The sequence below is a fragment of the Borostomias antarcticus genome, assembly GCF_949987555.1.
Source record: "Borostomias antarcticus genome assembly, chromosome: 27".
In the NCBI taxonomy this organism is placed as follows: Eukaryota; Metazoa; Chordata; class Actinopteri; order Stomiiformes; family Stomiidae; genus Borostomias; species Borostomias antarcticus.
The window spans coordinates 7655477-7672976 of record NC_140260.1 but is presented as its reverse complement, the minus strand read 5'-3'; the positions used below and the strand labels follow the sequence as shown (position 1 = coordinate 7672976).

General features: G+C 47.2%; 1 protein-coding gene across 1 annotated transcript in view; it reads left to right on the top strand.

The window, feature by feature from the left end:
• rims2b (regulating synaptic membrane exocytosis 2b) overlaps positions 1–17500 on the top strand; it is a gene marked incomplete at both ends in the record, with an annotated part of 121129 nt that overhangs the window by 31188 nt on the left and 72441 nt on the right. Inside the window, 7 exons of the mRNA XM_084459333.1 lie at positions 5398–5612; positions 6683–6802; positions 10205–10304; positions 10615–10738; positions 10936–10982; positions 12613–12722; positions 16573–16620. Of these exons, the coding sequence (XP_084315459.1) occupies positions 5398–5612; positions 6683–6802; positions 10205–10304; positions 10615–10738; positions 10936–10982; positions 12613–12722; positions 16573–16620 (764 nt within the window). The remainder of the gene's footprint in view (positions 1–5397; positions 5613–6682; positions 6803–10204; positions 10305–10614; positions 10739–10935; positions 10983–12612; positions 12723–16572; positions 16621–17500) is intronic.

Genomic DNA, 17500 nt, shown 5'->3' with positions numbered 1-17500 from the left:
ACTAACTAACCTGGGACTGACCCATGCAGACTAACTAACCTGGGACTGACCCATACAGACTAACTAACCTGGGACTGACCCATGCAGACTAACTAACCTGGGACTGACCCATACAGACTAACTAACCTGGGACTGACCCATGCAGACTAACTAACCTGGGACTGACCCATACAGACTAACTAACCTGGGACTGACCAGACTAACTAACCTGGGACTGACCCATACAGACTAACTAACCTGGGACTGACCCATGCAGACTAACTAACCTGGGACTGACCCAGACTAACTAACCTGGGACTGACCCATACAGACTAACTAACCTGGGACTGACCCATGCAGACTAACTAACCTGGGACTGACCCATACAGACTAACTAACCTGGGACTGACCCATACAGACTAACTAACCTGGGACTGACCCATGCAGACTAACTAACCTGGAACTGACCCATACAGACTAACTAACCTGGGACTGACCCATGCAGACTAACTAACCTGGGACTGACCCATACAGACTAACTAACCTGGGACTGACCCAGACTAACTAACCTGGGACTGACCCATGCAGACTAACTAACCTGGAACTGACCCATACAGACTAACTAACCTGGGACTGACCCATGCAGACTAACTAACCTGGGACTGACCCATGCAGACTAACTAACCTGGAACTGACCCATACAGACTAACCTGGGACTGACCCATGCAGACTAACTAACCTGGGACTGACCCATACAGACTAACTAACCTGGGACTGACCCATGCATACTAACTAACCTGGGACTGACCCATGCAGACTAACTAACCTGGGACTGACCCATACAGACTAACTAACCTGGGACTGACCCATGCATACTAACTAACCTGGGACTGACCCATACAGACTAACTAACCTGGGACTGACCCAGACTAACTAACCTGGGACTGACCCATGCAGACTAACTAACCTGGGACTGACCCATACAGACTAACTAACCTGGGACTGACCCATGCAGACTAACTAACCTGGGACTGACCCATACAGACTAACTAACCTGGGACTGACCCATGCAGACTAACTAACCTGGGACTGACCCATACAGACTAACTAACCTGGGACTGACCAGACTAACTAACCTGGGACTGACCCATACAGACTAACTAACCTGGGACTGACCCATGCAGACTAACTAACCTGGGACTGACCCAGACTAACTAACCTGGGACTGACCCATACAGACTAACTAACCTGGGACTGACCCATGCAGACTAACTAACCTGGGACTGACCCATACAGACTAACTAACCTGGGACTGACCCATACAGACTAACTAACCTGGGACTGACCCATGCAGACTAACTAACCTGGAACTGACCCATACAGACTAACTAACCTGGGACTGACCCATGCAGACTAACTAACCTGGGACTGACCCATACAGACTAACTAACCTGGGACTGACCCAGACTAACTAACCTGGGACTGACCCATGCAGACTAACTAACCTGGAACTGACCCATACAGACTAACTAACCTGGGACTGACCCATGCAGACTAACTAACCTGGGACTGACCCATGCAGACTAACTAACCTGGGACTGACCCAGACTAACTAACCTGGGACTGACCCATGCAGACTAACTAACCTGGGACTGACCCATACAGACTAACTAACCTGGGACTGACCCATGCAGACTAACTAACCTGGGACTGACCCAGACTAACTAACCTGGGACTGACCCATACAGACTAACTAACCTGGGACTGACCCATACAGACTAACTAACCTGGGACTGACCCATGCAGACTAACTAACCTGGGACTGACCCAGACTAACTAACCTGGGACTGACCAGACTAACTAACCTGGGACTGACCCATAAAGACTAACTAACCTGGATCTGACCCATACAGACTAACTAACCTGGGACTGACCCATGCAGACTAACTAACCTGGGACTGACCCATGCAGACTAACTAACCTGGGACTGACCCAGACTAACTAACCTGGGACTGACCCAGACTAACTAACCTGGGACTGACCCATACAGACTAACTAACCTGGGACTGACCCATACAGACTAACTAACCTGGGACTGACCCAGACTAACTAACCTGGGACTGACCCATACAGACTAACTAACCTGGGACTGACCCATGCAGACTAACTAACCTGGGACTGACCCATACAGACTAACTAACCTGGGACTGACCCATGCAGACTAACTAACCTGGGACTGACCCAGACTAACTAACCTGGGACTGACCCATACAGACTAACTAACCTGGGACTGACCCATGCAGACTAACTAACCTGGGACTGACCCAGACTAACTAACCTGGGACTGACCAGACTAACTAACCTGGATCTGACCCATACAGACTAACTAACCTGGGACTGACCCATACAGACTAACTAACCTGGGACTGACCCATACAGACTAACTAACCTGGATCTGACCCATACAGACTAACTAACCTGGGACTGACCCATACAGACTAACTAACCTGGATCTGACCCATACAGACTAACTAACCTGGATCTGACCCATACAGACTAACTAACCTGGGACTGACCCATGCAGACTAACTAACCTGGGACTGACCCATGCAGACTAACTAACCTGGGACTGACCCAGACTAACTAACCTGGGACTGACCCAGACTAACTAACCTGGGACTGACCCATACAGACTAACTAACCTGGGACTGACCCATACAGACTAACTAACCTGGGACTGACCCATGCAGACTAACTAACCTGGGACTGACCCATGTAGACTAACTAACCTGGGACTGACCCATACAGACTAACTAACCTGGGACTGACCCATGCAGACTAACTAACCTGGGACTGACCCATACAGACTAACTAACCTGGATCTGACCCATACAGACTAACTAACCTGGGACTGACCCATGCAGACTAACTAACCTGGGACTGACCCATGCAGACTAACTAACCTGGGACTGACCCAGACTAACTAACCTGGGACTGACCCAGACTAACTAACCTGGGACTGACCCATACAGACTAACTAACCTGGGACTGACCCATACAGACTAACTAACCTGGGACTGACCCATGCAGACTAACTAACCTGGGACTGACCCATGCAGACTAACTAACCTGGGACTGACCCAGACTAACTAACCTGGGACTGACCCATGCAGACTAACTAACCTGGGACTGACCCATACAGACTAACTAACCTGGGACTGACCCATGCAGACTAACTAACCTGGGACTGACCCATGCAGACTAACTAACCTGGGACTGACCCATGCAGACTAACTAACCTGGGACTGACCCATACAGACTAACTAACCTGGAACTGACCCATACAGACTAACTAACCTGGAACTGACCCATACAGACTAACTAACCTGGGACTGACCCATGCAGACTAACTAACCTGGGACTGACCCATGCAGACTAACTAACCTGGGACTGACCCAGACTAACTAACCTGGGACTGACCCATACAGACTAACTAACCTGGGACTGACCCATGCAGACTAACTAACCTGGGACTGACCCATGCAGACTAACTAACCTGGGACTGACCCAGACTAACTAACCTGGGACTGACCCATGCAGACTAACTAACCTGGAACTGACCCATACAGACTAACTAACCTGGAACTGACCCATACAGACTAACTAACCTGGAACTGACCCATACAGACTAACTAACCTGGGACTGACCCATGCAGACTAACTAACCTGGGACTGACCCAGACTAACTAACCTGGGACTGACCCATACAGACTAACTAACCAGGGACTGACCCATGCAGACTAACTAACCTGGAACTGACCCATACAGACTAACTAACCTGGGACTGACCCATACAGACTAACTAACCTGGGACTGACCCAGACTAACTAACCTGGAACTGACCCATACAGACTAACTAACCTGGAACTGACCCATACAGACTAACTAACCTGGGACTGACCCATACAGACTAACCTGGGACTGACCCAGACTAACTAACCTGGATCTGACCCATACAGACTAACTAACCTGGGACTGACCCATGCAGACTAACTAACCTGGGACTGACCCATGCAGACTAACTAACCTGGGACTGACCAGACTAACTAACCTGGGACTGACCCATACAGACTAACTAACCTGGAACTGACCCATACAGACTAACTAACCTGGAACTGACCCATACAGACTAACCTGGGACTGACCCAGACTAACTAACCTGGATCTGACCCATACAGACTAACTAACCTGGGACTGACCCATGCAGACTAACTAACCTGGGACTGACCCATGCAGACTAACTAACCTGGGACTGACCCATACAGACTAACTAACCTGGGACTGACCCATGCAGACTAACTAACCTGGGACTGACCCATGCAGACTAACTAACCTGGGACTGACCCATACAGACTAACTAACCTGGGACTGACCCATACAGACTAACTAACCTGGGACTGACCCATACAGACTAACTAACCTGGGACTGACCCATGCAGACTAACTAACCTGGGACTGACCCATGCAGACTAACCTGGGACTGACCCATACAGACTAACTAACCTGGGACTGACCCATGCAGACTAACTAACCTGGGACTGGTCTATAGTTAGAGATGTAACGATGTGAAAATTTCATATCACGATTATAGTGACCAAAATTATCACGGTTATCAGTATTATCGCGATATAGTAAAATGTGCTGAAAATTTTCTAAAACTACCGAATTTACATGCTGAAATAATTTTATATTGAAAGTTTTATATTGAAAACCACAAATAAAATTAGCTGCACTGTGTACTTTTTTTGCATGAATACTAAAATAATGCATCTTTGAGACTGTTGCTAGCTTTGGCTGATGCTGGAGTTTTTCAAAAGTGGGGCAATCAAGCACGGTTTTAATGATCATTTTATCACGAAAAATGTAATCCCGGTTTATCATTCTACCAGTTATCGTTACATCCCTATCTATAGTCAACAAGGCTTCAGTGTGGTGAAGCTGAAGATGTGTGCTTTTCACAGGTAGTGCTGGTTTGAATGACAGGTGTACATGTGTTTTTTTTTCAGTGTGTGTATGCGTGCCTGCGTGTCAGTTTCTCTGTCTGTCGGTTTGTCTAGCTGTCGGTTTGTCTGTCTCTCTGTCTGTCTGTCCGTCTGTCTGTAGCTGTCCTGTCGTCCTCTCACCTGTCCCCTGCTTGTCTGGGTCTAACCCTGCCCCTCTAGGAGACATGGATGGCCAATGGTGGGACCATACATCTTGGCATAGCGAGGCAGCGCCCATGTCTATGGTACGACCCCGCCCTTCCCGGCGGCCCTCCGTCACCTCCCGCCTCCCTAAGCTAACTCACCCTACCATGTTTTTGTTTGTTTTGTCATTGTCATTGCCCCCAACCCCCCCCCCCTTCCCCTCCCCTCCTAGGTGACAGTCAGGGAGGGAACAGGAAAGCCAGTGAGCAGCAGGCGTTTTTTCTGGACGCCTCTAGCGCCCTCTCAGAGAGGCTAAAGAGGATGTTGGGTCTTGGGGGGCGCTCGTTCGAGGAGGACCCCGAGTGGTGCGAGCCGCAGGTCAAAGACTCTGGCGTGGACACCTGCAGTAGCACCACTCTGAACGAGGAGCTTAGCCAGGGAGATAAGGTACCTCTGCAGGGTGGGGGGAGGGTCAGGGGCGGGGGGGAGGGCGACGGAGGTCTGTCTGCCTATCCTGTCTGTTCAGCCGGCTTCTAGGCCGCTGAGCCTGCTGTCCTAAAGCATGGTCCAGCGAGGCTGGCCTGTCCTGACTGAGCCCTTAGCCCCTCCCTGCACGCTGGGGCCACGCCCACCTTCGGTCTGGGGGGAGGGGCTTATCAACTGCACCTGTCACAGAATGTGTTGTTCTATCTCTCTCTTTCTCTTCTCTCTTGCGCTTCTTCCACCTCTCACTCTTTTTCTGTTCTCTTTCTCTCCGCCTCCCCCCTTTCTCTCTTTTTCTCTCCCTCCTCTTTCTCTCTCTCTCTCTCCCCTCTCTCCCCCTCTCCTCTGCTAATGTTACTGGACTGTGGTCTTGGTCTGCTCCCATACTGAGGCCTGTTTTTCCTTTTTCCTCTTGTGACTGTCACCTTCCTCACTTCCTGTTCCAACGGTCACCACTCCCCTCACTTCCTGTTTCAACTGTCACCACTCCCCTCACCTCCCCCCTCCTCATCCTCCTCCTCCTCCTCCTCTGCTAGACCGAACACCTTCCTCCAACACCTCCTCTCCTGGGGCTACTTCTAACCTTAGCCAGTTATGTCACTGTTGCTGTTGTCTGTTCTCCCTCAGGCTTATTCCCAGCTTAGCTTCTGTGATGCTCTCTAGAACAATCTCCTCCTGCTCTGCTCTCTCTCTCCCTCTGTTCTTTGTGTTCTCTCTCTCTCTCTCTCTCTCTCTCTCTCTTTCTCTCTCTCTCTCTCTCTCTCTCTTTCTCGTATCCCTCTCTCTCTCTCTCCTATCCCTCTCTCTGTCTCTCTCTCTTATTCTAGTGCATGTTGTCACTGCTGAAGTCACACAGACTCTGAGTTTGTTACCACGGTAATAACCTGTATGCATCACCAGTAGAAACCCTCTGTATCCTACCCAGCTTTCCTTCTGCAGCCTCTAGGCTGTTAGCAGTGCGTTGTTGTTATTATGGTATGTCCTACTGGTTGTCATGGGAGACGTATGAGATGTGTTGTTGCTCTGGCCTCCAGCACCCGGTGACATGGCAGCCCTCTAAAGACGGCGAGCGTCTGATTGGGCGGATCCTGCTGAACAAGCGAATGAAGGACGGGACCGTTCCCCGGGACACCGGGGCGCTGCTGGGCCTCAAGGTATGACGCTGACCCCTGACCCTAACCTTAACCCGGGACACCTGCTGAGATAGGGAGTTAACAGTCTGCATTCTCTACTGACTGCGTGTTGTCTGAGGACTGGGTTACACAAGGGGCCAGGCTGCGATTTACTTCCTGAAACATTTTGGTCAGCGCCGTCTTGCCGAAATCAACCCCTTTTGACTCAGACCCCGCCGCATTCATGAACAGTTTGCACCATGCAATTATTATTTGCATCATTTTTTTTATTACTTAACAATGCTAATGCAGGGACACGCAATACAGCGGGGAGAGCAGTGAACGCGCATTAAACATCCACATGAACGTGTTAACTTTATGGACGCGGCTGGATCAACAAATCACGTGGTTAAAACATGAGAAAAGCACAACTGCACATTCCTGTGACACGAGAAAACACAACTGCGCATGTTAAAAGCGGTCGGTGGCCTGTTCAAAAAGCTTCACTCTCAAGAACGAGGCGTCAACGTAGTCACCGCATCCACTTCTATTAATACATCCATGGGGTTACACTACTGCGTTTTTCGTCTTTTCCCCCCAAAAAGACCTACGTTTGCGCCTAGCAATTACACGCCCAAACACAGCTCAAACCCGGAGACGGATCAATACTGCCGGAGCTGCGTTTAGGAGGTCAAAATCTGAAGCTGCGTTCTAGTGAAATAGGCAGAACTGGAGGCTTCTGAAAAAAAAACTCTAGGAATAGGCCTACCCTGTAACGCTGTGTTTACTTCACATTATAACAATCAAACAGTTGATCTACAAGTTTGAGTTATACAGTATCTTAGTGGATACTATAGTTAATATCAATTTGGATATAAGAATAATGCAAAAAACAGCCAAGCGGATAATAATGTAGGATGAACTTAAACTGTATTCAATGTTTACAAGTTCCTCCCAAAAAGTAGACGCTTCAGATCATAACCCAAACAAGAGTAGACACTTCAAATAATAATATTCTCTCTCGTTCAAAGAAAAGTAACTGGCAAAAAGGTTAAAAAGCCTTTATTGACATACGTATGGCGCTATACTAGGCTCCTCAGCTCCGTTTGTGTTTCCTTCATCACACCTGTCTGAACTTCCCAGCTCTCCTGCCCTTTTCTTTAGGAATTATATTCTCTATCCAGTCATCTCATTCAGTCCAAATGTTCCAATAGTCCTCAGAATCAGTTCGTTCTTCCATCCATTCCCTAACATTATAGCTTCCATTATGATGAGACTTGAATATGACAAGACTTATTGAATGGGTTTGTGTCAGCAATCCTGACGCAGAAGTTTGTGCTTGTGAATAAATAGGGTGTGTGAATGTTTGTAGGAATACGCCAGCTGTCTGTCCATGTCCCACATGTTGTCACTCTGTTACATCACTATCAAGAAATGAATAGGCCTACTATTTTAAACCTCACCGCAGATATGGGAAAACATGATTTAGGATGGCTAATATTATTATTCTATTTTATTGATAAGCACCAGTTATTGATAGAGAGTCAGTATGGTTTCAGAACCAACAGATCCACGTCAATGGCTCTTATGGAAGTAATAGAGGAACTAACAAATTCTATAGACAATAAACAGTATGCTGTTGGTGTCTTCATTGACCTGAAGAAAGCATTTGACACCATAAACCATGACATACTCTTACATAAGTTGGATGGGATTAGGGGTTGGACTTAGTTGGGTAAAGAGTTATATTGAAAAAAGAAAGCAATTGGTACAGATGGGGGACTATAGGTCAGCATGTTCTGTAAACCCTTGATAGCTCAAACTCACCTGTTTAATATGCTCCCTTGTTCTCTGTAAAGCGCATTGTGTTGCCTCTGGGTATGAAATGCGCTTTACAAATAAAGCTTTGATTTGATTGATTGATTTAATGATATGCGTTTTCGGGGGCGTCAGTGTGATAAGAGATTTGAACTGATTTTTATGTGCAAATTTCACGTGTAATCGCAGATCTTTTTCCCGTTTGAAAACGTAACCATGGACATCCGCACTAGTGTAACCAGGCCTGAGTTTGACTGGTGTGTGCCTCTACCGTTGAAGGAGATGGGAACTATAAATTAATTTCTAACAGTTGTATTTTAGCTGTATAGAATTGATAGAGGCCTAAAGGCCTAAGAAGCAGTTACAATAATTGTTAAGAGTTGCTTATGTGTGTTTGTGTGTGTGTGTGTGTGTGTGTGTGTGTGTGTGTGTGTGTGTGTGTGTGTGTGTGTGTGTATTCACGCGAGTGCAAACAGTGAGAGGTCACAGTCAGAAAGTACAGAATAGGACCATGCAATTTGACCAAGCAAGGTTTGAGATGGGAGCAGAGCACAGCAGATAGGTTTACTGGGCAGGAGGGCACAGTTGCTAGTACACCCAGAATGATATGAAAGAGAGTTCCCTGAGTGAGACTCCTCTGTCTCTACTGTGTCTCTGCTCTATTCCCTGAGTGAGACTCCTCTGTCTCTACTGTGTCTCTGCTCTGTCTCTGCTCTGTCTCTACTGTGTCTCTGCTCTGTCTATTCCCTGAGTGTGTCTCTGCTCTGTCTATTCCCTGAGTGTGACTCCTCTGTCTCTACTGTGTCTCTGCTCTGTCTCTACTGTGTCTCTGCTCTGTCTATTCCCTGAGTGTGACTCCTCTGTCTCTACTGTGTCTCTGCTCTGTCTCTACTGTGTCTCTGCTCTGTCTATTCCCTGAGTGTGACTCCTCTGTCTCTACTGTGTCTCTGCTCTGTCTCTACTGTGTCTCTGCTCTGTCTATTCCCTGAGTGAGACTCCTCTGTCTCTACTGTGTCTCTGCTCTATTCCCTGAGTGAGACTCCTCTGTCTCTACTGTGTCTCTGCTCTGTCTCTGCTCTGTCTCTACTGTGTCTCTGCTCTGTCTATTCCCTGAGTGTGTCTCTGCTCTGTCTATTCCCTGAGTGTGACTCCTCTGTCTCTACTGTGTCTCTGCTCTGTCTCTACTGTGTCTCTGCTCTGTCTATTCCCTGAGTGTGACTCCTCTGTCTCTACTGTGTCTCTGCTCTGTCTATTCCCTGAGTGTGACTCCTCTGTCTCTACTGTGTCTCTGCTCTGTCTCTACTGTGTCTCTGCTCTGTCTATTCCCTGAGTGAGACTCCTCTGTCTCTACTGTGTCTCTGCTCTGTCTCTACTGTGTCTCTGCTCTGTCTATTCCCTGAGTGAGACTCCTCTGTCTCTACTGTGTCTCTGCTCTGTCTCTACTGTGTCTCTGCTCTGTCTATTCCCTGAGTGAGACTCCTCTGTCTCTACTGTGTCTCTGCTCTGTCTCTACTGTGTCTCTGCTCTGTCTATTCCCTGAGTGAGACTCCTCTGTCTCTACTGTGTCTCTCTCTACTGTGTCTATTCCCTGAGTGACTCCCGTCTGTCTATCTGTCTTTGTGTCAGGTGGTTGGGGGGAAGATGACAGAATCTGGTCGGCTCTGTGCTTTCATCACCAAGGTGAAGAGGGGTAGTCTGGCGGATACTGTGGGACACCTGCGACCAGGTACGCACATGCCCTCAACCAGACACACACACACACACACACACACACACACTGATGAGGCCATCCGTATCCCGTCTCATGTTTGCCAACACACCCGTGTTGATGACCGGCTCATGCTGATGATGTAATCAGCTTTTACCCTTGACTGACCAGCCGTCTAATGCGCTGAGCAGCCGCTCGGCTCATATTCACTATATCACTGGTTTACAACAGTCTATATTAACCTGCTAACACTCTCACTCCATCTCCCCTCCTCTCCCTACCCTCCTCTCTCTCTCTTTCTCTCTCTCTCTTTCTCTCTGTCCCCCAGGGGACCAGGTGCTGGAGTGGAATGGGAGGGCCCTCCAGGGAGCCACATTTAAGGAGGTGTACAACATCATCCTGGACTCCAAGCCGGAGCCCCAGGTGGAGCTGCTGGTCTCCCGGCCTATCGGGTGCGTCTCCTGGGATGCAGCCTCAAACTCACCTCTAGTGCTTCTTATTATCAATGTGTTTCTCTTTGCCATGACCACTGAATTATAGATTTCTCTTGATTCATCTTGATTCATCTTGATTCCTCTTGATCCCTTCTGATCCCTCCTGATCCCTCTTGATCCCTCCTGATCCCTCCTGATCCCTCCTGATTTCTCAGGGATATTCCCAGGATTCCGGACAGCAGTCATGGACAGCTTGAATCAAGTGAGTCATCATGACATCATAGATGATCATCATCATAACACCCACACACAAACTAAACCATGTTTCTGGTATAACACACCCACTAAAACCATGTTTCTATTATAACACACCCACACACAAACTAAACCATGTTTCTATTATAACACATACACCACACAAACTAAACCATGTTTCTATTATAACACACCCACACAAACTAAACCATGTTTCTATTATAACACACCCACACAAACTAAACCATGTTTCTATTATAACACACCCACACAAACTAAACCATGTTTCTATTATAACACACCCACACAAACTAAACCATGTTTCTATTATAACACACCCACACAAACTAAACCATGTTTCTATTATAACACACCCACACAAACTAAACCATGTTTCTATTATAACACACCCACACAAACTAAACCATGTTTCTATTATAACACACCCACACAAACTAAACCATGTTTCTATTATAACACACCCACACAAACTAAACCATGTTTCTATTATAACACACCCACACAAACTAAACCATGTTTCTATTATAACACACCCACACAAACTAAACCATGTTTCTATTATAACACACCCACACAAACTAAACCATGTTTCTATTATAACACACCCACACAAACTAAACCATGTTTCTATTATAACACACCCACACAAACTAAACCATGTTTCTATTATAACACACCCACACAAACTAAACCATGTTTCTATTATAACACACCCACACAAACTAAACCATGTTTCTATTATAACACACCCACACAAACTAAACCATGTTTCTATTATAACACACCCACACAAACTAAACCATGTTTCTATTATAACACACCCACACAAACTAAACCATGTTTCTATTATAACACACCCACACAAACTCAACCATGTTTCTATTATAACACACCCACACAAACTAAACCATGTTTCTATTATAACACACCCACACAAACTAAACCATGTTTCTATTATAACACACCCACACAAACTAAACCATGTTTCTATTATAACACACCCACACAAACTAAACCATGTTTCTATTATAACACACCCACACAAACTAAACCATGTTTCTATTATAACACACCCACACAAACTAAACCATGTTTCTATTATAACACACCCACACAAACTCAACCATGTTTCTATTATAACACACCCACACAAACAAAACCATGTTTCTATTATAACACACCCACACAAACTAAACCATGTTTCTATTATAACACACCCACACAAACTAAACCATGTTTCTATTATAACACACCCACACAAACTAAACCATGTTTCTATTATAACACACCCACACAAACTAAACCATGTTTCTATTATAACACACCCACACAAACTAAACCATGTTTCTATTATAACACACCCACACAAACTAAACCATGTTTCTATTATAACACACCCACACAAACTAAACCATGTTTCTATTATAACACACCCACACAAACTAAACCATGTTTCTATTATAACACACCCACACAAACTAAACCATGTTTCTATTATAACGCACCCACACAAACTAAACCATGTTTCTATTATAACACACCCACACAAACTAAACCATGTTTCTATTATAACACACCCACACAAACTAAACCATGTCTCCGTCTGTGTGTCCCAGGCTCCAGCTCGTTTGAGTCCCAGAAGATGGGTCCCTCTATATCGGTCACGTCTCCCATGAGCCCCGGGATGCTGCGCGACCCGCCCCAGTACATGACGGGACAAGTTTCAGTGAGTACCCAGCATGCACTGCGGCTCCGCCACCAGCCTGCACCCAGAGGGAACAGTGGATTGGGTTCACAGGGTTCTGGATGACCTGTTTAAGTTTCCAACCAGTAGAGATGACTAAGATAGTGTAGACCAGCCAGTAGAGATGACTAAGATAGTGTAGACCAGCCAGTAGAGATGACTAAGATAGTGTAGACCAGCCAGTAGAGATAATTGTTAGATAGTGTAGACCAGCCAGTAGAGATGACTAAGATAGTGTAGACCAGCCAGTAGAGATTACTAAGATAGTGTAGACCAGCCAGTAGAGATAATTGTTAGATAGTGTAGACCAGCCAGTAGAGATAACTGTTAGATAGTGTAGACCAGCCAGTAGAGATTACTAAGATAGTGTAGACCAGCCAGTAGAGATTACTAAGATAGTGTAGACCAGCCAGTAGAGATAACTAAGATAGTGTAGACCAGCCAGTAGAGATAACTGTTAGATAGTGTAGACCAGCCAGTAGAGATAACTGTTAGATAGTGTAGACCAGCCAGTAGAGATAACTAAGATAGTGTAGACCAGCCAGTAGAGATAACTGTTAGATAGTGTAGACCAGCCAGTAGAGATAACTGTTAGATAGTGTAGACCAGCCAGTAGAGATGACTGTTAGATAGTGTAGACCAGCCAGTAGAGATAACTGTTAGATAGTGTAGACCAGCCTCTGAGACATCATCTCACCTGGTCTCTCTCTGACTCTGAGACATCATCTCACCTGGTCTCTCTCTGACTCTGAGACATCATCTCACCTGGTCTCTCTCTGACTCTGAGACATCATCTCACCTGGTCTCTCTCTGACTCTGAGACATCATCTTGTCTGGTCTCTCTCTGACTCTGAGACATCATCTCACCTGGTCTCTCTCTGACTCTGAGACATCATCTCACCTGGTCTCTCTCTGACTCTGAGACATCATCTTGTCTGGTCTCTCTCTGACTCTGAGACATCATCTTGTCTGGTCTCTCTCTGACTCTGAGACATCATCTCACCTGGTCTCTCTCTGGCTCTGAGGCATCATCTCACCTGGTCTCTCTCTGGCTCTGAGGCATCATCTCACCTGGTCTCTCTCTGACTCTGAGACATCATCTCACCTGGTCTCTCTCTGACTCTGAGACATCATCTCACCTGGTCTCTCTCTGACTCTGAGGCATCATCTCACCTGGTCTCTCTCTGGAAGTACTGGGCTCTGGACAAAGCTCTGCTGCTTGGGGCCAGTTATCCCAGTCTGGGTCCTCAGACTCAAACAAACTAACAAACAAAATGGGTGGTGACACAGAACACACACGCTGAACATCTCTGAACACTGGCAAGTGTTCAGGACCAACGGAAATTAACCACCTCCCATTTCACTTTTACATTCAGACTTCTTTCCCAGTTCATTCATTCATAATTCAGGTAACCTAAATGATAAAGAGGTGGTGAAGATTCTTTGAGGATGAGATTAATGAGAAAGCCGTTTCTCTGTGGAGGAAGGGAGGAAGCCAGGGAGGAGGGAGTTTCAACAGCACCAACGGGTTTCCCAGCTCAGCTTTGATGCTCTACTGGGCTGGCCTTTTAGGGTGCTTTCACACCCGCCTTGTTTAGTTCGGTTAAACCGTACCAGAGTTTGTTTTCCCCATTGGTGCGGTTTGTTAAAAAAAAAAAAAACACATATTTGGATTATACCAGCTCCCGTAGCTAGCCGTCAGCTAGGCGGCACACGCGCATAACTGGATCTGCGGTAATATTGTCAGCTGATGACAATGCCACGGTTCCGGAAGATTCTTAATGCACGCCTTCTCCTGTACTGTCTCGATATGCTCATTCCTCGTCTCCAGTGCATCAAAACATTGTTTTCCAGCCGCAGCCGCAACTCATTTTCAAACTATACTTTGCATATAGTGGTGAATGCAAACTATATAATACAGGACGGCCAGCGCTGTGATCAATCCCACTAGTTTTCTCTCCATCGTGCTCTTTCTCTCCACTTCTTTAATCTCCCACTTCTCTGTAATTCTGACCAATTACAGAGCAGTTTGGGTGCTCCCGCCCCCGACACATCTGACCAATAAGTGAACTGAGCGTGCATTTTGCTTAGCTTCACCAACTCATCAATTGGTCCAGACAAGAACCCAAGAATAGGTGTGAAAGCAACCGAACCAGCTCTTAAATGTAACAATGTATCAATTTTCGAATGGCATGAAGCAAATAAGTGGACTAGAGCCCCATGACTAGAGCGCCATGACTAGAGCGCCATGACTAGAGCGCCATGACTAGAGCCCCATGACTAGAGCGCCATGACTAGAGCGCCATGACTAGAGCGCCATGACTAGAGCGCCATGACTAGAGCCCCATGACTAGAGCGCCATGACTAGAGCGCCATGACTAGAGCGCCATGACTAGAGCGCCATGACTAGAGCCCCATGACTAGAGCGCCATGACTAGAGCGCCATGACTAGAGCGCCATGACTAGAGCGCCATGACTAGAGCGCCATGACTAGAGCCCCATGACTAGAGCGCCATGACTAGAGCGCCATGACTAGAGCGCCATGACTAGAGCGCCATGACTAGAGCGCCATGACTAGAGCGCCATGACTAGAGCGCCATGACTAGAGCGCCATGACTAGAGCGCCATGACTAGAGCGCCATGACTAGAGCCCCATGACTAGAGCGCCATGACTAGAGCGCCATGACTAGAGCCCCATGACTAGAGCGCCATGACTAGAGCGCCATGACTAGAGCGCCATGACTAGAGCGCCATGACTAGAGCGCCATGACTAGAGCGCCATGACTAGAGCGCCATGACTAGAGCGCCATGACTAGAGCCCCATGACTAGAGCCCCATGACTAGAGCGCCATGACTAGAGCGCCATGACTAGAGCGCCATGACTAGAGCGCCATGACTAGAGCGCCATGACTAGAGCCCCATGACTAGAGCCCCATGACTAGAGCCCCATGACTAGAGCGCCATGACTAGAGCGCCATGACTAGAGCGCCATGACTAGAGCGCCATGACTAGAGCGCCATGACTAGAGCGCCATGACTAGAGCGCCATGACTAGAGCGCCATGACTAGAGCGCCATGACTAGAGCGCCATGACTAGAGCGCCATGACTAGAGCGCCATGACTAGAGCGCCATGACTAGAGCCCCATGACTAGAGCCCCATGACTAGAGCGCCATGACTAGAGCGCCATGACTAGAGCGCCATGACTAGAGCCCCATGACTAGAGCCCCATGACTAGAGCCCCATGACTAGAGCGCCATGACTAGAGCCCCATGACTAGAGCGCCATGACTAGAGCCCCATGACTAGAGCGCCATGACTAGAGCCCCATGACTAGAGCGCACTAACAGGTGAGAAAACACCCTTACAGAGGGAGATGAGAGAGGAATTTAATCTACTCTGCTGAAGCCAGCAGTAGGGAAGAGTGGACGTGTCTGTGTGTGTGTGTGTGTGTGTGTGTGTGTGTGTGTGTGTGTGTGTGTGTTACACACACGTGCACACAGAGTCCCTGTGTGCACGTGTGTGTGTCACACAGGACTGGTGGCAGTGTGCCCCTACGCTGAATCGGTCATCTGTGTGCATGCTTATCTAAACACATTATCAAGCATGTGTTGAGACTGAGTCCGTGTCCAACCCCAAGGATACTGTAGTCATGTGATGAGGACTATCTAATTCAGGTTTGAAATGTGAATATCATGGATAACCAGAAGCATTTTCAGGCTAAATCGCTTCTGCTACAGTTGTCGTTCTTGTTGTTGCTTTTGTTTGTGTGCTACTGTGTTATTTTGGTTTTATTTTTATTGCATTTTTTCTTTGTTTAATTTTGCTTACCCAGAGTCCATGCCTTAGTAGAAGAACCACGCCTTTTGTTCCTAGGGTCCAGGTAACAGATATACTGATAGACACTCTCTCTTTCTCTCTCTCTCTCTCTCTCTCTCTCTCTCTATATATATATATCTGTCTCTCTCTCTCTCTCTCTCTCTCTCTCTCTCTCTCTCCTGTACTAGCTGGAAAAGGCATCGCAGGGAACTGAGAGCATCAATCCTTTATCTTATTTTTTTAATCTAATTTATTGATCATCTTCCATTTGTAATATACTGTACATTCAGGCCCACTACAGGCCCACTGTCATCACAATATTACCTTCTAGTTTTAACACAGTGCCTTTTGCTGCTTGCATGTTCTAATGAACTGGCAGAATTTAAAGAGACAGCGTGCCTCTTTATCCAACAGTAGACCGGCCATGGACTGCTATTATTCACAAACCACAATAATGGCCTTGTTAGAAACCACACACATGCACCTGTCTCTTTAAATGTATTTTAACGAGTTGGATTTCAAACATTGGAGCATTGGCACTCTCTGTACAAACACCTGCATTTTCCAATAGAGGGCTTCGTGTTGCCTACCGGTCAGGTGTGAGGTGCTCTACAGTATCTATGTCTTCAGGGTGCTCTAGTCCACAAGCTGCTCTCCCAGGGAGAGTATGTAGACTGGCTACCTGCTCTCTCCCTGGGAGACCGTATGTAGACTGGCTACCTGCTCTCTCCCTGGGAGACTGTGTAGACTGGCTACCTGCTCTCTCCCTGGAGGACCGTATGTAGACTGGCTACCTGCTCTCTCCCTGGGAGACCGTATGAAGACTGGCTACCTGCTCTCTCCCTGGGAGACCGTATGTAGACTGGCTACCTGCTCTCTCCCAGGGAGACTGAGTAGACTGGCTACCTGCTCTCTCCCTGGGAGACCATATGTAGACTGGCTAC